The sequence below is a fragment of the Struthio camelus genome, chromosome 1, assembly GCF_040807025.1.
Source record: "Struthio camelus isolate bStrCam1 chromosome 1, bStrCam1.hap1, whole genome shotgun sequence".
Classification (NCBI taxonomy): domain Eukaryota; kingdom Metazoa; phylum Chordata; class Aves; order Struthioniformes; family Struthionidae; genus Struthio; species Struthio camelus.
Window position 1 is genome coordinate 140990772 of NC_090942.1, and position 26803 is coordinate 141017574.

At 37.2% G+C, this 26803-nt stretch overlaps 1 protein-coding gene across 8 annotated transcripts in view; it reads right to left on the reverse strand.

The window, feature by feature from the left end:
- Window positions 1-4625: 4625 nt before the first annotated feature.
- PRPS2 (phosphoribosyl pyrophosphate synthetase 2) overlaps window positions 4626-26803 on the reverse strand; it is a 29676-nt gene continuing 7498 nt past the window's right edge. For 4 of the 8 annotated variants that reach the window (XM_068920508.1, XM_068920563.1, XM_009683666.2 and 1 more), the window contains 7 exons: window positions 22131-22314; window positions 19266-19286; window positions 15657-15755; window positions 14446-14570; window positions 10884-11057; window positions 7675-7834; window positions 4626-6739 (listed from right to left, as the gene is read on the reverse strand). In XM_068920508.1, coding sequence (XP_068776609.1) covers window positions 6647-6739; window positions 7675-7834; window positions 10884-11057; window positions 14446-14570; window positions 15657-15755; window positions 19266-19286; window positions 22131-22314 — 856 coding nt within the window. In that variant the 3' untranslated portion in view covers window positions 4626-6646. Of the gene's footprint in view, window positions 6740-7674; window positions 7835-10883; window positions 11058-14445; window positions 14571-15656; window positions 15756-19265; window positions 19287-22130; window positions 22315-23375; window positions 23518-26700; window positions 26762-26803 lie in introns of those variants that run through there. The other 4 variants (XM_068920554.1, XM_068920544.1, XM_068920529.1 and 1 more) reach the window with 3 other exon arrangements.

Below are 26803 nucleotides of genomic sequence, written 5' to 3' on the forward strand. Positions count from 1 at the left end.
GATTCTTTTTCATGTAACTGGCACTGAGCTTTTCAGTTGAGGTTATTATAAATAATGCAGATGTCTCACTAAAATCCATCTGAGTTCTGCAAGACCATTCAAAACATTTTTGGTAGGAGGAAAATATTCATTGCAAGCACTGTACTTTTAGCTGTTCCGCTCAGAATATTTCACAGACTGTGAGTAACGAGAGCAGAAAGTTAGTGTGAACTCATTTATAGTTATTAACATTATTATAAAACAGATAGGTTTAAGTAATTGCAAAGCGGTACCTAAGAGAATGACTCAGCAGCATCAATTAGATTTTGAAAGTTGATTTCTACAGGCACCTAAACACATCTGCAGTGTATCATACTGGAATACAGATTAAACATGACCCCCTCTCACTTTGGGTTTAAGCAGATTTTCAAAGGCACAGTCACTACCCAATCCTGTTAATTTTCAAGAGCAGCTCATTGCTTTTGGAAATCTCCCTTGCAGTCTACAGCTACAAACTTCAGAAGCTTTAATAACTCTACAAACATTTTGCCTTTTCTTTTGGAGTAAGGCTGATTTTCTTTTTATTTTTTCTCCTAATTAGGAACGAATTGTCACTCAGCCAAGAGCATTTGAGTTTCAATTCCATGCAGAGTGAAACTGCAACTTAACTGAACGCTAACAGAAACACAATTTTTTTTTTAACCTAAGAACTGTGGGGAGCACAGTAAAGAGTATTTCCCTTCAGACGGTGAGGATAAACGCAGTGGGGCTCAGCAGTCCAAAACTTCAGAGCTATAATTTGATTTTTAGAGAGACCAGGAAATCATTGCCTTACTGATTTTAAAAGCTCAGGTTTGCCTCAGACATTGTGCAAAACCTCTCTTGCCTGCTGTGAAACACGAAGTAAATGAAAGCAGAAAAGTACTTCCTACTGCACCATGTGCCAGGAAAGAACACACTGGTAACAACACATGTATCTGTCTGCCTCTGTGGAGGAAGAATATCATTTACCATAGCGCAAAAGTCTTTAATTTAATCTTCTGAATCCTTCCTGTACGAGCTTTGTCTCCAGTTAGAATGAAATTATATTAGTGAACATTACATGTTTTTTTCTTTTAAATGAAAACTTACAGCAAGTCACTTTCTTTTGTTTATCAAAATCAGAGTTCTACTGCGTTTCACTTAGAGCTGAGTGGTTTAGTTAAAGTCTTACACAATGTCTTTTCTCTCTGAGGTAACCTGCATACCAATAATTATGTTGGCACCTTAAATATTCATTGTTAGTATTATGCTCAGAGTGTAACATTGCATAATTTAACCAGAAAATTATCACAGACATAAGTTGCTCAATTTTTGAAATACAGAAGATGACTCTCTAAACTGATGTAGCTGGATGTACAAAGTAAACCACAAAGAGAAATGGATAGGAAAACTGAGGAAATAACAAAACCATTTGCAGAAGCCTGAAGGGCCGTAAGAATGTAGACGCCCTGCTGATAGCAGTTGCAGAAATTGTGCAGGTAGGCACTAAAAATAACCAAAACAATAAACAAAAGGCAACAGTTGAGAACCTACAACAGCCTACAGCAAAGGCAGAGGATGGTGAACGGTTGCTCTCAGATTGCTATGCGAGGGAGGTGATGCTCCCAGATCTACGCTAAGAGCTTGCCAAACTGTCCAGTGCAGTAGCATCCTACCAGCACAGAAATAGATGTTCCCAGTTTTTGAAAAATAATTACCCCAAGCTACCCCAATGCCAAGATTAATCTTTTGGTATTTACCAATCAATTAGCCATTTGCTGACAGCAAAGGCTGGTGCCTTGACAGCAAGTTACCTTCAAGGCAGTAGGCATTCAGAAATGTCTGAAATAAAATGCGGTTAGTTTCCAAGCTCTCCAGGCTTAGTAATGAAAATCTTCCTTTTTGCAATTGCCCCCTCCCTAAGGGGTCATGAGATAGGGTAGCCTTAAGCTACCTTGAGGGGTGGGTAGAAATGCTAAAGCACTGATGCTAGAAGTGCTGATGAACACTAAGGCTGGAAGTGCTGGCAAATCACACAACTGACAGGTTTGGAGGAGAATTGGCATTTATGACTTAGATAACCTAAAGCCCAATTTCTTATTAATGCAATGACTACTGTGCAGGACCATCATGATTTGAGGAGTTTCATATAAATAATCCTGCCATGGCTTATGAGGTTATTCTCAGGTAAGAGCACTGAAGGACCACGGGGTTAATCTTTGCAGAATGAAGTGGAATAGTGACACTGATGAACTCAACACACTAACATAGCAAGGAAGTAGCTCCATACAAAATAATGGTTCAAGATTAGGGCAGGCAAGGAACAGTTACGATGCTCACGTTAAACATGCAATGTGTTTCTTTATGGGTTTTCAGAGACCATGAAATAAAATTGTCTCTTTTATTATAGGGCTTACTACTGCCTTTTAAAATATTGCACATTAATTTTCTATGGGGAGAGGGCTACTACTCAGCAGAGGGTATTTTGATCCCAACTGATTTCATAGACTGCAATTGATATAGATTGATTTCTTTTCTCCCTTCATATATATTATACATGCATATGAATGTATACACACGTAGTTGTCCAGGGCTTTAAGTGCCTTAACCTACGTAATGCTGAAGGCCTTTCACCTGCAATTCTGCAGCCTTCCTTCCCCTGGCAGGTCAGTACCATCCATGCAATGTGCTGTGGCAGTGTTTCCCAGAGCCTCTGGGGCAGTGCTTTTCCTCCCCCTCACGTAGTGATGCTCAGGGCCTTGACCCTGCAAACCAAACCTTGCTACTTGGGAGAGTTTGTCCCTTTTCTCTCTGTCATTTGTCCCCAGAAGTAACGAACCATTAGAATAGATGCATCCACCTGCTAACCCACAAGTAAAAGCTTTGTGCATGCAAACCTGTCTCAACATCCTTTGTGCCAACATGTGTGTGTACATATATATACACACACACACACACGCATATACATGTGCAACATCTGGCTTGAGCAAATAACACAGGCAGCACCCATGCTCTGTTACTTGCTCTCCGTCATCTTTTATTCTCTTTTCCCTCCTTCAGCTTTTAAGAGCAGCATGATCCAGGCTTGGAGTAAGAAGTAATTGACTGTCAGAACCAGCCACATTCAACAACCACACCTCATTTGTCAGTCATGACAACATACAGTACAGTGCAGAGAATCAGGTTTCATAGTATATTGAGTGACTGTCAGTTTGGAGAGGGACTTGTGCAGTGAAAAATGTAAGCTTATACCTATGCTCAGGTTTTACTGCAGACAGCAACCCTGCCTCAGGAAAAAGGTCTGAGCTTTTGACATTGAAAACCCTGGAGTCCATGACACAACCTTTCAACAAGGCAGCAAGCTTCAAGTACTTCCACAGTAGAAAGTCAAACATTTATACTTCCTGTATGGCAGTAGAATAGGATTAGTCAGATTCAGGTTTGTAGGGTTTTAGTTCATCTCTGCCTAATATCTGGCATGCTGCAGTGGTCTTAAGAAGACTATTTTACATGGAGGAGTTAGTGATCCACATAAGTTGACCTGAGTAGACACAGGCATGTACTGTACTGCATATCACTGGACCTTCAGGACTGTGCTATGCTGCACATATCCCTTGACATAGAGTGAACTTAGCCAGCTAATTGTAGCGGAAGACCACGGAGGCAGCACCTCCTTGACATCAGTGATGACACCATCAGCATGTCCTTAGCTTGAAAGGAAGCAACATTTTCCATCCATGTCACAGTACTACTTAGAAAATCCTATAAAAACCTCTAAAGGCTACAATACTGATGAACCTCACCATGGATAGGATCTGTACTGTGTGCTGTGGCCTGAGCAGAGGTCTGTGATGCTGTATGAATTTGGGTTTCCAGTGTCAGAAGGGACATAAGAATTTAAAACTCACTATCTCCTGCCCTGAGATGTTAATAAAATTGTTGTCTTTCATGAAACAAAGCTCGTGCCTTTCTTATAGAATTCTGAAGAACTAGTACCTCTTGGCACAGGGCACATGCAATCCAGTATTTTTCCCCCCCCTTTAATTCAAAATAAGAAAGTTTCCATTAAGTCCAAACTCCGTCAAGGAATCTTCAAATCGGAACCCCAGAATGGGTCAGGGAGCATAGAAACCACCCCTCAATTTTATGCACACAAGGCATAGAAGCTGCTTTTTTCCTAATTTTGTCGGATTGATAGGATTTTCATCTCTAACTTCACAAGCATTTCAAGCGTCCAAAAATGCAGTACAGACAGTAAGCTTACTTATGAAGTTACTTCTGTTCTTTCCCCCATCTGATCTTCTTAAATGCAGACAAATCATTTTGCTTACGACAAACTGAGAAGCAAGAGCTTCAACTGTTCATGAAGTGTTAACTCAAATTCCCAATGAAATTTAAACATTGTGTAATTTTGGTCAGACAACAAAGAAGGAGGAGGATGATCATCTTAAAGATGTGTACTAGTCTGGTGGGATTAACATGTACAAGCTGTCCTGGACGTAAAAAAATGAACCAACTTATTAGTAAGGTTTGCATGAGTATCAGTGCCTACATTCTTCCCTATTTGAACTGGGCAGGCCATTGTCTTGATAAACAGAGCAACAGAAGAACAAAAACACAAGCAGTCTCTTGGCACATGTAATTTAAGATTTATTTACAATACTTGTGCACAATAATGTCAAACAATTCAGCATTTTTTTTGTAACAAAGACCTGATCTACAAAACTGAATTAATAGCAGGTACTAAGTTCACTGTATACCCTATATGCATAATAAGGTCTAAATTTTGATGGTATAATTGTTAACCCCAAAACTGTAGCCATATAACTGCAAAGTAATAGTTTAAACACCTGCTTAAGACAGTAGGTTAAGTAATCATACATTTAAAAAATTGCTTTCTGATTCAGATAATAACATAGATTATTACACAGTGGAATTAAATATTTCAAAAATTGAACTATAATGAGGAATTCCTCAGAGGACTGACGGCTGAATGGAATTCTGATTGCAATATCTTATCAACCCATTTCTGTATTCATTATAGAAAGAAGTATAGGTGAAATTGTTTTCTTCATCTTCAATATAGGAAGAAAACAATAAAAGAAATAGCAAATCACTAAAAAAAATAAGGGCAAAGTAGCCACATTTTTCCCTCAGAGAAATTAACGAACATTAGACCAGCTTAAATTGAATGGAAAAATCCATTTTATAACACAACAGCGTATCATGATAAATATATCCCAGAATAAGCAAGGTAGGATGAAATAAGGCTATTCTGTGTGGTTCCACAGTAAAGAAATATTTCTCAAGCATGGCAAATGCTTTTATTAAAAACTGTAATTTCAGGAGGAAAGATAGTTTTCCTGCACCTAGGTCTTTGGGAAAACTTATCTTAACACAACTGAACTCTTCCTTTCTAGCAGGAAGGCTGAAGAGTCTATAAAAAGAATTTGAAGACCTAAAAAAAAAAACCACAGTGACAGAAATTGTTTTTTCCTCCATAATCAATTATTGACTGCACTTACCAGTACTTAACCATAAGATCCTCAGCATACAAGCTGTTTTCCCAGTGGTTTTAATTCTCTAGCATTAAACTATTCAAGACTGGCTAGTTTACCACAGCTCACTGCCTACACAGCAAAGTACCGTGGTAGTTTGTAATAGAAAGTTGAAGTTCTATTAACTATACAGTTAAAATGAAAAGTATTTTCTCACATTTTCAATCAAGTAAATATGAGCAGAGACCACCTTTTACAAATATATTAAGTGTATTTATATTTGCTGTTTGGACTATGCACAGTGAAGCTTTGCAATATTAGCAGGACAACTGATGAAATTATTCATATGATCAGAATCACAGAATGCTAAAAATTACAGGAAAAGTTACATGCAAAACAAATTGCTCTTATGATTTATGATTGGTCCTTATTATTGAAATACAGGAAATTAATAAATAATCCCAACAATATTGAAACAACAGTCTTTTAGATGAAGACAGTATCTGCACAAAAAATTCCAACCAAATGATAACATAATGAACAACTGAGAGCTTTACAGAAGGAAACTTGTAACATATATACTTTGTGGAAAAAAACACAAAGTTTATGAAATACAGGTAATATTACGGATGTGTCAGATCCTTAAAATTCACATGAGGTTTAAATTCTGTTAGGGCTTACAAATTAACATTCATTGGAGTTAAAGAAAAAAAACAAAAAAGCAAAAAACCAACAACAGCTGCTTGCCTGATAGATGAATAGATTCCAGATGACTAAATCCATAGCATTTAGCTTAACACAGAAAAACAATTTCATATGCATAAATTCCATTAAGTTCTATAAACAGCTGTTTAGTAATTCTGAACAGAAAATGGATCTAAAGCAGCCATTTAGTAGAAAGAGAGCATGAGCACACAGAAGAACTTAGCAACAGGTAAGATCCCCAGCTCTCAAGGGAATTCATAAAGGCTTCTGTAAGATGCAGATTTACTGCCCATTTACAAGGAACAAATGGTAATTAGGAAACAAATACAATAATTAAGCTCTGGGCTTCTACAAAGATATTCATCTCCTGTGGCTGAGATGCACTGTTAAAAATGGGGCTCGTTAACACAGCCCTTGCAAAGATACAACATAGCCTCTTGCAGTTATAAGGGAACATGACTGAACAGGTAAGACACAGATTCGCCGTTGTGTGTTCTTCGAATTGCCTCAGCCAGGATCATAGAAATGTCAATAACCTAAGAGGAAAGAAAGAAATAAAAGAGATTGTAGTTTATTGTTTTGATATCCTATAACAAAATTCAGTTTATAAACACATGTTTATAAGCATATGAACTGCATACTCAGTTTACTATTCTGCCAGCTTACCTCTCCTAGAAAGGAGAATAACTTTAAAACATTATGTAAGCCTAACATGAGGACTGTATTAATACATGGTACAGACTGAAAATTGAATGAGAAAACAGGAACCAATTTCTGTACAGGCTTAATGCTGAGGACTGCTAGCACAGGCCACGTTGCCAAAAGAAACAGTTTAGTCCAGCCATCAGATGGCAGCGCCACTTAACACAAACATAATATCAGATAAGTTTTAACTTGTTTTAATTCAATGTAACATTAAAGAAAAAGTACTGTTTTATACTTTCCTCCCCGCTGCACAAGTGAAAAAACTGCTAAAGGGACACAGGACTTCCAAGAATAATCTCATGTAAAAGCTACTGAGATAAGTCAGTTTTGTATTTTCAGTTTGATTTTAGAAACATATTATCGTCTTGGGCATTTTCATTAGTGTATTTTCAAATACAATGAAGATGTCTACTGTGGATGCCACAGAGACCTTAATGTAACTAGCGTGAGTTCCCATGTACAAATACTGTATGATGAATATTGATCAAATTTTAAAAAAGCATCACAGCCAGTTTTAAAGCCATTCTTTCACTGTCAGGCATATTCCATCTGCTGCAGTATCAAATATTGTTTTCAATACTTTATCATACTAACTGAACTTCCTTAAAACAGTTCTTCGGCATGACTTTTCAGTATGTTCTACAAACAACTTAGCGGCACAATGTGTTTGCAAATATTTTCAACTTAAGGCACAAAATTTTAGCATCAGAGAATGATAATATCCAAATCTAGAGTTTGAACAGATGACGAAAAAACACTACAGTACCTGAATTTTGGGGCAGTGTTTCATTTTCTCTTCTTGGGGGATTGTATTCGTTACCACAACAGCCTCAAATGCTGCATTATTAATCCGAGAAATAGCAGGACCAGAAAAGATTCCATGAGTGAGGATAGCATAAACTTTAGTGGCTCCAGCAGACACTAACCTGTAGAACACAAAGCAAGCAAACCATGATCCATGTTTAAATGCGCTGTTCTAGATGGAGTTACCTAAGGAACTCAAAGCTGAGTAGAGATCTCCTCAAAATACATTTTAAACACAAAATTCCTTCTGAAAGCTACAGGAAGATACAAATCTATAAAATAACTCTGAGCTTTTAAGCTTCTTTGAGGTTATATGGCTACTAATTCTGACCAAAAGTACTCACTGCTAGATTTGTGAAAGTTGGATAAAAATCAGTAGCAGCAACACTAAAATGCTGCACTTTTGACTACATCAGAATATGCAACTGAATTCTAGTGTCATCTTTTCATCTTTATCAGGCAAAAATATTAAGTTAGATGACAGTATTCACAACTTTATTATGCCTCCACTACTGTGCACCTTTATTTTCTTTGAAATGTGAGTGAATTGTGCCTGGATAGAGATTTGAGGCAAAAAAAAAAGTTAATGATCAAAAGCCTAGCTTACTGCAAGGCTGGGGAAGACATGCTGCTAATTCAGCAGACAGTGATATGATGCAGCACACAAAAAAAACCTGTATAAATAAAAGAACTAGAACAACTTGTGAATAAGTCAGATTCTCTTAATTTGGTTTTGATTGGTCTCTCTACCTCCAGATCCTCAAGGCTATGCAAGCCTACAACTGGAAGTAGGACAAAAGGCAGCCTTCAACAGCTCGTACTTTATTAGATCACCACAGAAAGTAAGATAGGAAAACAGACAATACAGAAATATCACATCATTTTGAATGAATCACTAGAACTGAAGGATTCCAATTGTTTTCTGCACTACAATTAGTAATAGTGTGCAACCTACAAAGAGGGTACATTATTACAGTGCAAGTGTACTACTAGTGGGGAAAAAAAGCCTTCAGCAAGTTTATCTGCAGTATCTGGAAATACACATCTAACCTTATCTGCTAGACACACATTTAGGTCGCTAGGGTAAAGAGAGGCCTAAAAAGTAATTTAGATAAGTCTAATTTAGCAGAAACTGCATCCCACCTAGGTTTGGCATTAATGAAAAGCACACCTTCATGTCAAGAATACAGGAACAATAACAGGCAGCATTGCCCAAGCAAAAGCATCTTCTAGCGTACGCTCCAGGTACACTGCTGCTTTCTGATGCTTTTAGAATTTACTCTTTAAAAATCTACTGTACATAAAGAAATGTTTATTTCACAGCAGAAAAAAGGCCTCCTTTTTGACAGCAGTTAGTTTCCTCTGTGCACAGAGGTGTCAAAAAACCATTGGCTAGACCATTTATAGTTTTGACCAGCAAAGGGCACAGAGCACACATAGACCCACATTGAAGTTTGATACAGATTACTACATGGACAGTAAACAACTGCATAATATCTAATTGCAGAACTTCAAGAAACAAGACTGTATGAATTCTTCTACCTTGGGTTTTTCACATCCTGATCATATAAAAGCAAACAGCAAACCTGCAACTAAAATCCTGTAAACTTGTAGGATGATCTTTACTTCAGACCACCAGTGGTAATGTCTAGCTCACTCAAGTATCACCCTATTACTTCAATAGAACATGAAATAGGTTTAGGCAGGAAGCATCACGAGGACTTACATTGGATCTGATGCTATTCAGCACTTTCAAATGGTCTGCAAGTATATTGGGCAAGAATATAAATTCAAAGTGATCTCACCTCAGAGATATAAACTTTAGAAAGGATTAAGTGCAGAAGTAACAGTATTGTAGTAAGCGTTCAGCAACAAGATCTGTTTAAGACATTCCAGTGCCTTGTTCCCCAGAAGTTTGTTTCCACTTCTATTGTGCAGCAGGCACAACCATTTGGGGAGGCTTTGCTGTAAACCAGATCATAACACAAGATCTGAAAATCAACTTTGGATTGGAAAACTAAACCTCAGGTCTCCAATCAAGTTTAGACTGAAGCCCTTGACCTTCCAAAACAGAGCTGACAGCATACATTCGGATATGAGTGGAAGGGCAGAAGCACTTCAATCCAATATTGCTCAAGTGTAATATCTCACATTTTTTCTTAACAAGTATCAGTCCATTTCTCCAATTCGTCAAAATGATTTTTGAAGCTAGAATTGCTGCCATCCATTTTCAGTTGTGAAGCTACAGCAACAGGAAGAGTTAATTATTTGAATTTACACAGACTAGGGACTCCTGCCTAGCAATTTTTAGAAAAGGGTATAAATATTAACAAAGTTCAGAGCAGTCAACACCATCAATCTCGGTGGCGGGGAGGGGGGAATTGCCACCACCCTGAAGTGTACAAGCATAAGGACAGGCTGAAACACTTCCCTCCCGCCCAGATTAATCCTTTCTACTCAGCAATGTCAGGGCCTCAGTCAGGATATTGGGCCTACTTTCACATGCTGCGCTTCAAGAAGTAAACGGACAAACTGAAGAGAGTTCAGAGGGCATCAAGAGCAGAGCAGAAGTCTAGAAACCATGTGGAAAGACTGAGCAACTGAAGTAGTTTAGCCTAGAGGGGGATGAAAACGGTCTTCAACTACATTCTAGACAAAAGAGGATAAAAACCACAACTTATTTTCAGTGTCCTGGACAAAGAGGACAAGTAGTTTTATACTGAGGATTTATATTAAAGACTAAGATTAAACATGCATTAAACACTGAGGAGAAGAACTTTCTAATGGTGAATCTAGCAAAGCTCTGCAAAAGATTGCCAAAGGAGTAGAAAAGCTCCGTAACAAGGTTTAAGAGCAGAATGATCTGTCATTTCTGCTTTGGAAATGGAAGACACATTAGATGGTCCCCAAATCCCTTCCAAGTTCGATGAGTCTGTTCTTACTCTCTCTTCCTTCTAAATACAGATTATATATTTCTGAAATATTTTCACTTCCACATTCTAAAGAAGAACAGTCTGACCGCAAGACTGTGACCTATAGAGTGAAGAATCAGAGTGACTTCAGCCTACAGAGATCAGGTTGACTTATAAGCATGCAGACAGAGCAGCTGAGTTCATCTGCTATCTGCAGGTCATGTTACAAGGAGATATTGGGCTAGTTCTTAATACTTACTTGTCTGCTGCATGACATATCGTGCCACATGTGTCAGCCATATCATCAACAAGAATAGCTACTCTGTCTTTCACATCACCAACTAAGACCATTCTGTCTACTTCATTTGCTTTCTTCCGTTCCTTATGAATGAGAGCAAATTCCACATTCAGTCTGTCAGCAATTGAAGTAACCCTAAGTTTGAGGAAGAAATAAAACACATTCAGAAACCTATTTTAAAAGAAAGCAACCTACTTGACCATTTGTCATAAAACCATGTGTTTGTTTACTAAAAAAATCACTGTAGTACAAACATTTGCAAGAAATGAGATAGGGCAGAAATTCTTTGTTAATAAATACAACCACAGTGTCTTAACCAATACTCCAGAAATAGCTTTTTTTTTTAAAATTGACTTCATTTTTCCAGCATTAAACTCCTGTCTTTGAAAAGGTCATTAGGCAAATACAATTAATCATATAACTAAGTTACTGTGTTTAGGACATTTCATAGAAGCAGTAATCCACCAGTGTTGGTCACTGGCTGGAGGAGAGAGGACCTATGCACTGTTTCTCAGGTGAGAGGTTCATTTTACAGCACAAGACTGTTAAACTACGTGAAAAACCAACTCTGAAGCACTTGTTAACTTTTCTTCATCCAACCCAAAGAGGAGTTCAGCTGCATTGTTCTGATAACTTCATGAAAAATAGTTCTGTACATATAATCTGCTTTTTATAAAACGGATATACTGAAGCAGAAATATACTACAAAGTAAAGTAGAACTAGTTTCTGAAGTAGAAATCTACTATAAGTCAGAGACAGCTCATCTCTAATATAATTAGACAATTAGGTAGGTGCTTAGAGCCTACTGCTGTAGATTCTGGTCCTTCTAGTATCAGTCTCTCCCTCTTCAGGATAGAGGGTAGGAGAATTACAGGCCCAGTTGCTTAACCTCAGCACCTACACTATAAACAGAAATTCTGGATACCTGTGTAGAGGAGGGTCACTGCTAGCAGAAGAAAAGCTGCTGTCTGAAAATATGTGGAGATTTAATGCCTCATTCTTCAAAGAAAGGCTTTCCCATTAGGACTGCTATGGAAGAACTCAGGAGAAGGATGGGGCATGGGGAAAATTAAAGAATACTGTTCAGTTGTGAAAGCTACTGCATTAGATAGAATAGTTAATTCAAAATTAAATTGTTTAACAAAAATTTTAAATATAGCTTTTAAAGTCATCTTGAAGGTAGCTACAGAGCTACTAGTAGCTCAGGAAAAATGCATGCAGGTCACCTAAGATTTATTGGACTCTTACTGACATGGGGAACATACACACAAGACATTTCAGCTGTTCACAAGCTTTTATTGTACTGCTGCAAAACCTAGTCACACTAGATAGTTTAAAAGAGACACAGGCTCAGTTCTAAGCATACAACAGCACATACTTTAAAATCCTAACTGAAAATACTGTTGCCAGGAATGTGAAAACTAGAACAATGGGAAAAACAAACAAGTTAGTAGTGATTAGTAACTCTTATAGCAACATTTCTTTAGTAATCAAGTAGTTTACTTAAGTAGTTCTCTTAGCAATGCTTTTGATTGGCAAAGTGTGTTTTTTTTTTTTTTTTTCAAAAAGTAGTCCTCAGGATGACCTCTGGTGGCCAGACTGAACTCAGCTAACAAGCTTAACTTGCTATGGACTTCTAATTAGGATTGCTTTATTCAGATTTTTTAAAATATAATAGAGCTGCCAGGCATATTCATAGAAATAAATACTACTATGCTTTGTCCATGCTGGCACAGTCTTGAAGTCTGTCCTTTGTAGAGTATTTTTAGAATGCTCTTAACAAGGTTAACATCCACATTTAATAGAGCATAAGGTTCAGTTTCTTTAACACTTAAGTATGAAGTATTTGTTTGCTACAGCTTTCCAAAACCAGGGTGATGAACATTTTTGTGCACAACAGTATACTTTCAAAGCAAAAGGCAGTACCTCAGAGGCATTAAGATATCGATAGAACTTGCATGCCTTACCCTCAGTCACAAAATTTAATGAGCTGGAAAACCATCAAATGATAAGAAACAGAAAAGTATTCAGGTGTTTAAAATATTGAGCAATCAAAACATACACACACACACATTATTTAATACTTCCCGATTTATTTTTAAGACATTCTATTCACTTTTCATTAACCCAAGTACTATTTTGAAGGTCTACATGTTTTAAATGAACAAGCCAAAAACCATCTTTACATTATATTACTGGAGGCTAAGGAGAAGTTGTAAATTTATAGTAAGCAACCTTCTCTTACTTCAACAGCAAATGCTTGAGTGCGTTAAAACGGAAAAGTATCAGGACAGATTCTATCCATACTAAACAGAATGAGAGTGGTCCTCAGAAATAAACTCTCATGACTGATCTCCAATACAGAAATATTTGTTACAGGAGAGGAACCCCCCACTTCACTTCCCCCCCACCCCAAAACCCCAAACAAACAAAACCCCTCTATCCCAACTTGGATTCGAAACAAAGACTGTACTTTGAAGGAAAAAAGAACACAGACAAGAACTAGATAAGAATGAAAAAAATTTAATGGACCGAGTCATCTCAATTTTAGAATGCCTTCTAGTTTCCATTCTTCACATCTTTACCTCCAGTAATCTAAACAGGAACAACTCTGGAATCCTGATCAGTCTTATTTCCCTGCCAGTTTTTAAACTAAAGACTCATTACTTTAATCAAAGTCTTTGGGTCCATCATATTACGGTAATCTTTCACTGTTTTCCTCATGCTACATTCCAAATATTTGAACTACTATGGGCTTACAGGCTTCTTGCTTCATTTATCTTTGTTCCCACTCAGTTTCTAACAGCAGAATGACCGATAACTTGGGAATGAGTGTTTCACCTCAGTGGCATGCTTTATCACTTCACTGTGTGCTCCTGAACTTCTGCATTAGTTCATACTCTATAGGTACCAAATAAAAGATGGTCTCCTAAGCAAGTAACACATGCTGTGAATAGAGAATCACCACAGTGAACAGTTTCCTACTTTTACCTTTTGCCACTCAAAGCAAAGCTTCATTCTCTTTTTTCTAATATTCATAGTACATAACTTGAGTCAATAGGTTTACAACTAGAATGCAGTAACTTAAAGAAAAAAGAAGCATGACTCAAGCAAGGTCTTACCTAATGCTAGCAGGTGCAGTGAGGACAGGCCATATGCTTTAACAGAGAAAGGAAACTTAGGCAGTTCCAGAGTGAAGCAGGAAGAGGCGCAGAAACCAGACTAAAGAAGCAAGCAGCAGGAAAAAACTTTCCCCCCATGGAGGAATTCAGCTAATGAGGCCATATCCAGGGAGCGAAAAAAAAAATATTTTCTTTAGAGTACAGAAAGTTCCTGGATGTTTTGAAGCATCAACAACATTTAGAAGAACTAGTTATGCTGTTTTTTCACAATGCAGCTGGCAATGATGTGCCCTGTATCTCATACAATTCAAGGGGATGGAGGAAGCCAAGGGGAGAAAGCATACCCCAAGTTAGTTCACTGACCACGACCTATATGCAGAACTAATGGCTTGAATAGTACCTTTTTGCACCACCTGCATCAGGCGAGACTATGATACAGTTTCTCCACTCCATAATGTTCTCTTTTATCCATTGCAGCACTGCAGGTTCTGCATATAGGTTATCTACTGGAATGTCAAAGAAACCCTAGTCAAAAAGAGAAAGATAGTTTCATAAATAACATTTATTTTTTACTTGGAAGACATTAGGGAAAGAGCCAAGCCTTTGCCTCTCATGTAGGGTAGGACATTAATTAGCATTCTACACTGGCCTCATTCTACCCTCCACTATTTCCATCAAATTCAGTGGAAGCAGAGCTGGACAAATACTAAGGTCTCTAAAAATCTTACCCAAAGTAGTGAAATGAGGAACAACCGTTCTCACTATATGAAACCAAAAAAAGGACCAGGCTCAGGCACCTAAGTAAATTCATGCTTGTGAAAAAGTCTCACAAAAATTACTTAACTTCCATAAATTTTAATTCTTAGGACTAACTGCTTGACATGAACACTAGTATTTCAAACTGGGGCAGACTCAAGCTAGCATTACTTGAGTAGCAGAATGGAATCTTTCTCCTCTTTGTGCAAGTTGTAATGAGAAGAAACCTGTGACCACAAATGAAACTGCTTTTTATGCAGATGAGAACAATCTAGCATAACTCAAAACTTTGACTAAACAGAATGCCAGAACTGGAAGAGAAGGTATTTTCTAGAAAAAGCAAGGTATCTTGAAAGAGGTGCAAGCAAGAACCACAACCAATGTCTATTCTGATTTGCTGGATTCATCAGCGAACCCAGTTAAGGGTTTCCAGCTTCCATTTCCACTTCTTTTGAGAATATACAGTTTCACTGGTGCAGCCGAGGGAACAATCAAGGACAATCACTGACCAGGCCAAAATTAAAGAGAGCTTCCTCCCCCAGAGGGCATGTTGTGTGTTCCTGGACCTCTAGTACATTTGAGTTTGGCAAATTTCACTGGGGGTGTGGGACAGGGATACAGGGGAAATGCTCAGAACTGTCTAAATTGCCTGCAAAAAATCACCCTGTGAGATCAAGGCTGATCTCTTTCAAAAGAGAATTTAATTAGAAACCAGCAGTGAGGCAAATCAAAGCTTTCTCTAAACCCTGAGAATTACACTTCTGAACAATGAGGAAAAAACCACAGAATTAGTATTAGCCTTTCATATTAATTCAATAAAACTTCTACCCACAGTCAGTAAGAACTTATAATTACCTGTATTTGAGAAGCATGCAAGTCCATAGTGATGATATGGTCAGCTCCCGCAACTGACAGCATATTGGCAACAAGTTTTGCAGAGATTGGAGCACGACTCTGAGGAATAAAGCACAAATGTTTAAAATTTAAAAAGATTGACTAGATACAAGGATTCAGACTATTTGCTATGTTTACTTATCTTCCTTTAGCATATCTGCAATTTAGATGCGAAGAGCTCCAAAAACTTTAACCAAAATAGCCGATCAATAGCAAGTCTTGCTACTAGGTTTTGAAACTCAGCAAAACAGTTTGGAGCATCTGATCAGCTTGCACAGCCTGGCTAATAATGCCTTGTAGTAACCTGACCAACAAGCAGGGAAAATTGAGGATCTAATTTTCCAATTCTTTATTTTGAACTTTTAGCTAGCTCTCCTATAGCAAGGACAGACAGTCTCCATTTCTCTAACCCATTCTCCATAGATTACCTGATTCTCAGGCAATGTTTTTTTTAAGAATAGGATAGTTGCCAAATACAAAGGAAGGCAGAGTGAACTTAACTTTTTAAAAAATACTGCTTAAAACAAAATTAATATCAAGCATTTCTTCATGATACAGTAAAACTTGTAACAGATCCATCTAGGCAGGGGTAGAAGACTATTCTTTTTGCCAATTAGGACTGCATTGTCAGATGTAATTAGGAGTCTACACTTCCTGAGGAGGGGAGGGACAGAGCGGGAATGTGAGAAACAGTAAAGTGGAAGGGGCAGAGGAAGAGTGAAAGACTAATTAGCAGAGTTTATGGCAATGTCAAGAGCTTTTTTAATCTGACAAAGATGCAAAATGAACAGCAACATAAAAATGAGGAAATCATGACTGGAGGACAGCTTATGGTTTTTCTGAACAACTGTAAAGTCCTTTGAGACTCTGCAGCTTTGTAAAAAAGCTATGTTACCCTCAACAGCTTTGTCTGTAATGGGCACACTAAACTAAATTTTCACTTTTTTTTTTTTTTAACCGAACCATTAAAAATGACTAACAACTAGCACTACTCTTAACACAGAAGCAAAACTAATTCAGAGGTTCCATATCACTGTCAGGTTATGTTTTTGCTAGCAAGGTATTCTCTACTCCTAGATTTATCAGAGAGCTTAATTTAGCCTTCTAGAAACTCCTCCACTTTTTTTACAAAATACCTCACAATTTTTACCAAGGTGTCTCAAGGGGAAAATCTACAGTAAGCTGAACCATTGCTAACTTAACCTGGACGCTATACTGGCACCTGGCTACACCAGATATATTCCCCTCAAATGTTGATTTAGGTGGAAACTCGACCTTTCCCTGTTTTAACCTGTGAATTACCAACATTCTCCATGCTGTAAAGACTGTAATATCTCAGTTTATTTCCTTGAAGAAATTTTTATCATTAAAAACCCTTCAGTTAGAAAACTTGCACACACACATGTGTGTGCATGTGCACACGTGTATGTGTGCGTTCTGCACACAATCTCTCACATTTGGTCTGTGTAAGATACACTGAAGATGTATACAGCAGTTTGCAATTACCCAGATCTCCCAATTCACATGCAGAGAGCTTCTGTAAGATTTTCCCATCCCTACAGCCTCATCAGGGATAGCCACCGAGGACTACACTGGTCCCCATTTAAGTTCATTTCTGTAAGGTCTCAGTGAGCTAAAGCTCTCCAGACACGTCTGTTCTTATTAGTAAACTTGTGATTTGTCCTATTCAACATCTTGGTCACTTCAGGTCATTTCAGTAGTTCAAACTGGACTGAGCTGGGCTTCAAGATATTCAAGTCTCTGGTAACATCCAGCAAAACAAAGATTTAGTTTCTCATCTTTTGACTTTACCATCATGTTCTTTCATTAGCAGTTTGTGAAGACCTAATTTGATATTGGTTAAGCTAGACTAACAAATGCTACTGAAAGCAGAGGTTCGCTCACCTTCTTGTCCCATCCCTTGCCTCCAGTCTATATACTTCCACCACTTCTCTTGAGCTGCACACTGATACCTGTCTGAATCCATAGCAGCCAGCTGAGGAAGTCAAAAATGAGCTCAGGAAGCCAAAATGGAAGAGGGAGGGAAAGATGACTGCTAACCAGGACAACCTCTTCTGATAGAAAGCAGTAATAAGTTCAGCCTAGCTGTCACGGCAAATTAGCTTCTTCCCAGAATGTGGTTTGCTACTCTCGCTCCTTCTGGCCTACTGAATTTCATTCTTTTTTTCCCCCCATTTCTGTTCAACAAAAATAGCTGTTAGCTTGTCTGATGCATCCATATAACGAGTATTACTGTTACAAAAAAACACTTTCCTGCATCAAGTAATAATGTATACATTACCAGTTGATACTTCTTTCAGCTGCTGGCCTTGCAGGCTGACTTCCCAGAAGGAAAAACTTGGAGGTTTTACCACTAGGTAACTTGTTTTAGCAGACATGCACATCACAGATTGCCTACATGCTGGTGGACAGAGGGTCTTGGAAGCAAAGATAGCCAAACACCAATACCTGTTTCTCAAGAATGGGCCAATAGGAGATTAAGACAAATGAAGTTTTCAGCTATCTGAGTTTCCTCTACACAAAACTGTGCATTAAAATAATCACACACTACATCACATATTCAAAAAGATTTAAGATTTGATTGCTTACAAAGAAAGTGAGAAAAGTTTTGTGCTACAACATAATCCAAATGATTTTTAAAATAAACTTCAAGAAAACCTCAAAAACGTGGCCTCAAATTGAGAAACTCGGATGACACAGGTAGACGAGAACTGAAGGTTCTTTGATTTTGTGATATTTGCTTATCAGAGAGGCAAGAATGCAAGAAGATTCAGTATATTCATTGTTCCATTCGACACAATTTGAGATTATTCAGAATTATTAGTGTGAAATACAACATTAGATTATGTACAGAAACGAAACTGAAGCAATCACTGAGGTTTTTCGTTCCTAAGCATATTCCCTGCTCACTTATAGCAACATTTATGTAAAAGATTTCTTCTTTTATGATGTGTTACAAAGTTATTAGCAATTCTTAAAATTACCAGGGGCAGGGAAGGAATCCACAGAGCTAATAAAAATAACCTCATAAGAACAACTATGCAAAGGATACATAGCTGAAAGCAAAAGGTGGGAATGTCCACCAAGATTGAAGCTCTGTTGCCTTTAAGCATCTTATTACATTGTTTTGCTCAAAATGCATCATGTGCATACTGAACCAAAAAAAATCCAAGTCAAATATTTGACTAGAACTTTCACTTCCAAGAAAGCCAGTCGTGAAGTGCATTGATTGTGAATATTCACTAATTTATTACCTAAAATTCATCGTTTTGAAAATGAAGTATGCTTTGAAGCCTCAGAAATTGACAGCCATTATCTTGAATGTCCAAATAAATTTTCAACTAAAATCAAGGAGTTTTCTAATAGAAAATTATTCCACAGGATTACTGTCATGGTCTAAGTGAAAAACAACTGAAATCTAGAAGTGAAACTGAAAGTGTTCCCAGTTATATATGATGCGACCCAGTAAGTCTCACCCTTTAAGGCCATCTTAATGGAAATGCTTACTGTCAGATTAAAAAAAAAAATAAATTAAAAAAAGATACCTACCCAACGCTCCACGGCCCCCTTCTACAAATCAAAAAAACAAAGTTACATAAGCTGTGGAACACCAAACCTCACCTGTCACTATACTTCTAACTTATCTCAAAGGCATCTCTACAGCATCCTACATAAACGTATCTTGCCCAAGGCTTTGAAGGTAAACATAATTAGAGGATGCATAAACTTGCAAATACAGCCAAAGCACAGATACTCGAGCTAATTTTAAATTAGCTAGCTGTGTATCAGAAGTATTCTACCTTATGACAACACTTGATTATGCCCAAGTCAATTTACAAGCTTTTCTAGGATTCTTGGCAAGGTTGGTTTTGTTTTCTGGATTTTTTTTTTTTTTTAAATCTCTTTCCCTGCCTTTATAACTGGGAGAACAGCTTGCATGAATTTCTATATTGTCCTGCTGTACCTGTTACTAATATCCAAAGCTAACTCATTTAAAGCTCATCTAGGTTTAATATTAAAAACGTCCAGAGTAGATTATATAGAACTTACTCAGAATAAAGTGTTTTACTGGAAGCCCTTTTCGTTAAGTCAAGAACACTTTCACTGTTTTCAGTGATCATTACTGCAACAGAGGCATGAATAAGGTGACACCTCCAGCAGCAAGGACACATCTATAAAGAACTAAATGGACTGAAAGTCAATAACTTAAACTAAAAAAGAGCAGATTATGCTGCTTCACTTCATACTTGAGAAACTGCAGCAAGATCTTTCAGCAGAAAGAAAATCTGCATACATTCACAGTAAGAAAATGGCTGACACTTTTCTGACATTTCAGGCAGCAAAAAATCTTAGGCATTCAATAGGGGTCGAAGACCAAATGGTGTGATGCAATCAAACAGCGAGAAGAAGAATCTCCCAGTCAATGAGCTGCCCAATGTCAACAGCTATATTACAACAGTTTATTTTACAACATGGAGGTCAACTACCAAGGTTAGTTTCCAAAGATGGTAAACATTTTCTCAATTGCAAAACAGAGGTTAAAAAATTGAAAGGGCTTGCCTAGAATTGCAGAACACAGCAGCACCCAAAGAAAGGTCTGGACCAAAGCTTGAAGTCTAAATCAGTGTCTTAGTTACTTTCCTGTGCTATCCACCTTCAGATGGCATATCCAAAAGACACAAATGCTCCTGGGCAGCATGCTGGGCCACAGTCCTCTAGGTTTCAAGTGTCTCTTGGAAGTCTACCATTTGATTTTTGGTGCACTTGATAAGGCATTCCCTAGATGCACAGTAAACCTGGGACATACTCATCCTTTTCCCACACTAAGAACTTATATTATGGTCGAGCAGAATCTTCAAATATGATTTTGGAAATCAAAACATCTTCAGAAGCAAGATGCTTTCCTTAGCATCTCACCAAAATGTTTATTGCTCCCTTTTCAAACTCTTTCGATAAAACCTTTTTCAGCTCTCTAGGCAAGAAAGGGAGATTTCTTGTTCAATACAGAAACACAGCAAACTGAAGTTCCAGAAGATGTAGGCAAAGGATAGGGAGCTACTATTTAACTCTTGAATTGAGTTTTTGAAAGTATAATAAGCAGAGGGTCGCAATAATAATATTGTCTTGTGGAGGCTACACTCCTTGAAAGAAACACTTTGGTGTATTCAGTTTTGCTCTCCTCGATCACATGCTGGTAATAGTGTATTTTCTAGGTGTCTTCTATTATTTTTAGATTCTACATCCCTTATCAATTCTGTTATATTTTATATGAAAGAATGAGAGGGGAAAAAAACCAACTGAAAACTCGCAAGGCTTTGAGGATGGTTTGCTCAATGCTCAAAGTGCAAGGGAGAGAGGGCAGTCAATTTATGGGAAGTACTGGAGGGGGGCAATTTCCAAGAAGATAACCATTGTAATCTGATATTAAAAGCCATATTTCACATCTGTTCTTGTCAGTTATTTTCCAGTGAGCTTTGGCAAAAGTAACACTTGTGTAACATAAGGCTTTTGCATATATATATATACACACACACACACAGAGTAGAGACTGATTTTAAAAAATACAGAACTAAAATTTTCTGACTCACTTGCCAATGAGGAGTTGTTACTGTGCTATCAGTTCAGCAGAACTGTTCCATTTATCATCTATAGCAGCCCAAATTTAGAGAGAGAGTACTAAAAAGACAAAAGTGTTCTGTTTTTGTTGTTGTTTGTTTTCTCTCCTCTCTTTTTTTCCCTTCTACAGTTTTTGGTCTGCATCAATACAAATAGATTACTCCAAATGTACTTTTTTAGAATCTGTCCTACAGAATGGAATAATGTATTCATTCATTACTGTTAACATATTGCAGATCTAATCAGCTCTTTCCATTTGGCTCTCAGCTTTAACATATAGGGTAAAAGTCATCTGCATAATAGTTCTAGCACTTCAAACTGTCCCAGGCAACTCCTGCCCTTTACTTCTATTAAGCCCTTCTCATAGGTGAAGTAGCAATATTCAAGATTTATTAAATAAAATGTCAGTATAAGGATTTAATTCAGTGCAATTGCACTAATCAAAAATGGTAGAACAGGTGTATTCTCCTGTGTATACAGGGGGAAAAAAAAAATCAAGTTGGCAAAAGCAAGAAAGAGTTCCACAAAGTTAGGTTTGCTAGCAAGTACTCTGAAATATACCACACTCAACATGAACCTACTTACAAAAATCAAAATACATGAAAAATCATTTGTCGTCTCTATTCACTTAGAGATGATGTAGTTCAACATTTAAACTTAAAGAAATAAATATATAAGAAAAACTTAATTCTCTTTTAAATGTTTATGAAAACATGCTTTATCTCAAAGAACTTCAAGGGAACAAGCTGAAACAAATTTAAAACATAAGGCTTTTATTATAAAAAGCATCTTACCTACCTTGTCTTTCTTATCTTGCCTGGCATATGGAAAACATGGAATTACTGCAGTCACTCTGGAGGATGATGCAATCTTGCAAGCATTGATCATGATGAGTAATTCCATTAAGTTGTCATTTATTTCTCCACAGCCACTCTGGATGATATATACATCTTCTCCTCTCACACTTTCACCAATCTCTACACTGAAAGAGAGAGAGATAGCCATTTAATCACATTAGTTACTGGAAGAGTGTTATTAACGAATAGAACACCACTGTTTTGTCTAACAAATTTTCATAGGTTTATCCTCATTTAGGACACTTTTACTGTGATTTGGTAACTCTCCCCTTGGTACATAGTTTATTTCAAAACAAGCCAGTCTAAAGTTTATTTCAGCTTGAATATAGCCTTTGAAAGGTCTGTATCAACCAATGTATAATTATGGCTGTAGCACAGATGCAGCTCACATGGTTAAGTTTAAGACTGCTTTTTTGGTTTATGTATTCTATGACCTTGTCAGGTCCCAAGGAGAGTTATGATAAGCATTTAAAATCAACCTAAATAATTACAGAAACAAATAAGAGACATCTTCTAGAGCATTTTATTAATAAATTGCATCAAAATATCTCTGTAAGAAGTACAATTACTTTTCCATGATAATTAGAACATTGCTAAATTCAAGAAGCTACTGCATTTTAGAAGACAGCAGTATCAAAAAGTCAAATAGAAGTCTGGTTAAAATTGAAACCATGATGTCTACGTACAGTTAAAAAAAGTTCAGTCAAGGTTTCTCATATGCTATGCTATTTGTTCTAACTGAGCTTACATACTTTGGTCCTTTAAGATAATTTCTAAGAATCATCTTATTCTTCCACAGACTCAGCAGTAAATTTTGGCACTGATCACTGGCTCACCTCACAACACTTGTACATAACACGTTAATGCCACCACTACAGAAATCTAAGTAAAACGTAGCTTAAAAATAAATAGAAAAATTAAAACAAATCAGTGGAATATATTTTTTTCCATTCTAGATCCAAGTGTGAGGAATCTACTGTTGAATCATACCTACCACTACTACCTCAAAACTTACTCATAAAAGCTGCGGACATGGTTTCAGGAAAAAAACGAAAGTTAGTAAAATGTGCAAAAACAGATTTCCTGAATAACGAGGCAATTGGAGCCTTTAAACACATGCTCTATTAAATCAGTCTGAGTAAGTAAATATCTACAATATCTTCAGTTCTTATTTGAAAGGTTGCACCTTCACCCAAGTCAGAAATAAGCCAAAGGTTCTAGCTGGAAACCATCCATGTGGCCCAGAGAGGGACAGAAAATAGTTTCTCTGACGGCTGCTTCAACACTGCATCTTGTTCTAGTCAAACACAGTCCAAACAACTCCAGTTTTATCAGCTTCCAAGGCACCGTGTTATAGTTAGTTAGGCATTAGTTTTGCGTAGCTATAAAACAGAAAGGAATTTACTGCTTACGAACATCTTAACGATACACAAACATGAGAGATTTCCATCACGATAGTTGAGGGCAGTATCACGTGTTACATTTTTTTAAACTGTAAAGATGTACCTGTGCCAGAAAGAATGCTTGCCCCTTTGAAGGTGTGCAAACCAGAATAAAATTAAATTACACAGAACAGACTGTGCCAATTTAATAAGCAGTCATTATTTTGTCCCGTCCGTCCCCCCCCCCCCCAATCAAGCAATGGGCAGTTTCAGGCTGAGCACTGAAAGAATGAGTCTGCTGGAAAATATATATGTGAGCATGCAATTAAAGACAATATCATAAACCCGATGCACAAGGCAATAGATAAGCAACCTTTCTTCACTTTCTTTCACTGGTGCTCTTCACGGAGCACTAGTATGACCTGAATGCTTCACTTTGCAATCTTAATGATTCTAACTGAATTTGTTTCAACTTTCTCCTGGCTACTTGAACCTGCCCTACCATCCACGAGTATTCACTTCCAGGCTCTAACTCCTCCTTCTCATATTAGTAGTTCCTGCCCTCTTGTTTAATACATTTCTCCCTCCAGGCCCTTATTCAACTTCCCCATCTCTCCACCTCACGCTGTGTCAGCCTTGTTGTCTAAAACACACCTCCCCATTTTTGCCTTATCAGATTCATTTTCTCTTTTGCTCAGTTTTCATTCAAATCAGTGCACTCTTACTCACACTACACACATCATCAGAAAGGTCACCAAGAAAACGGAGGGGAGAGTGAGTGTCTCTGTACTCTCGGCTCGCCTATTCAGCTCCCCTGCACCCCCAGAACAAGTTACCAAAAAAAAAGTTGTCTTAATTTTCTCCTTAATTGAATGTATTTTTTTGCCCGAGAAAGCTACCAGCAGGATTTCCTAAGCTAAAACAAAACATCTAGTAAACATGAGGACCTCTGGGAAGACTGACATGGTCAGGGACAGTGTCATCTTCAGATATCAGTGTTAATTCTAGAAAATCTTAGAGAGTTCCATCAAGGCAGAAAGGTACACAACTGTGGTTACACAACTGTTTCTTCCCTGTTCAATTTTTTGATCAGAACAGTAGAGCTATTCAGAGAAAAACATTTTATAAAGAGTTCTATCAAATTTAAAATATTTTTCTAATTTATTTTTCTTTTTGGAGCCAAAAGAGTTTTGGTCAACACAACTGCAGTTCAAAGCTCTAAGCACATTCCATAAAGGGAAGAATTTGTCAACCTTAATTAGAAGCCCTACCAAAAAATAGCTCTCATACTGCAGTATCAGAGTTCTGTTTCCCAGGAAAACAAATAAATAATATAACTCCTTTCTCCCTTGGTGCTTTTTAAAGTTTTCTGGTCATGCTTTTCAGGACAGTATGACATACATCTCTGGTACACATTTTTTCCCTGAACACATAAACCTGGCTTTCTGTAAGACATCTACCCATTAGATTACAGACAGTCTCTTATGCTGAGTTAAGAACTGTTGATTGATAGTTATTATTATGAGCGCTTTGAAAAATGGTAATCACAACTTGACTCATCATCAACACAGAACAGTTTAACAACAAGCATTGCCATATATCCAATTTTGGAATGGGTCCAAAGGAGAACAGGAACACATGCAAAAGCTCTGTGGCATTTCTTTTAACCCAGGACTGAAGTTACACTTCTGTTCTTGAAATCAATCTATGAACTATTAAAAAGAAAAGGAAAACAGAAGACAAAGAAGGAAATATTGCCAATTTCTAGGGGAGAGTATTATTGGAGTGACACAGGAGGGCAGTATAAGATTTCAGTACCTGAAAAAAGAAATCATTAGTTTCGTGGATATGTTATGTAATAATAAAAAGCTTTGCCAAATGACAAGAATACATGTTCTTAACATTTATTACATACACAAAGAATACTGAATTATAACACCCTGATTTGTTTTCCTCTTTTAAAACAGCCATTTCTAAGCACTCCACTAAAAAAATCACAGGTTTCAAAAGGTCAAGGAATATATTTCAAGGTGAACATAGTTCTGCTTAATACAATGGACCAGAAACTATGCTTCTTCCATGGCTATTAACTATTGTCTTTTCGATGCCACTGGGCTAGCAATAACTTTTTCCATCTTGTAAGCACCTTGGAAAAATGAAAATGCAACTCCTTTCTCCCTTGGTGTTTTTTAAAATTTTCTGGTCATGCTTTTCAGGCCAGTATGACATACATCTCTGGAACACATACATATGAATAACACATGCTATGTATATGCAAGTATTTGATTTGGTGAACACAGATGTTATGTGCAAACTAAAGTGATCCAATCTTAAATTAATATTTGCATGGTACTCTAGAGTAACCTAATTAAAGGTGCCAGAGAAGAATATGATCTACTTATTACACAAAGATCTCTCATGATCAACTAATGATGGCCATGCAATAGATTGAAAAGGTAAATGATGAGAGATAAAGTTCAGTACTGAGAGGTGTTGTGTAGTCTCAGTCAACCAGATCAGACACACAGCTGCCAATTTTACCTTCATAGAGCCATATCGTAAAAGGTAATTGGTCACTGTGCTGCAAGTGTTCTATCAGACACATCCTGTACTAACTCTCTCTCTCTCTATATATATAAAGAGATATATGTATGTGTGTATATATAAATATACACACACACACACAAAAAAATCATTGTTTGCTTGTTTAAACCTGAATAAAAGAGACTACTGACTAGTGTACCAAATATCTAAAACACTATCTCAAATATCTATTAGAAAATACTGAACTAACAGCAGTCAAAGTTCACAACATAACCTTAGTGGTGTTACTACTAAGATACTAAGATTCAGGCCATCTACATCACGGCCTAATTAGCTAATCAATCCATTGGGGTTTTTTGTTTAAACAACTTTGCATAGTGAGGACATAGAGGAAGGACAGAGAAACAAGCTCTTGCTTCAGGATTACAAGCTCTGTTTGCTTTATGCAATTTAATCAAATTCAGTTATTTGGTAACACTCAGTTTAAATAAACTTCTTGCTCAGGAAGAGTCAGCTGAACATGTACATTAAAAGGCCCCAAACCATGTAACTTTTAAAGTAAAAAAACCCCGCACAAGTAATCACCTTTAAATTTCTCCCATTTACTTGCAATCTATGGTCCATGGGATGCTGGTCGGAAAGATATCTAAGACAGGACACGATGAAAAACAAATTTGAGTGTTGATTT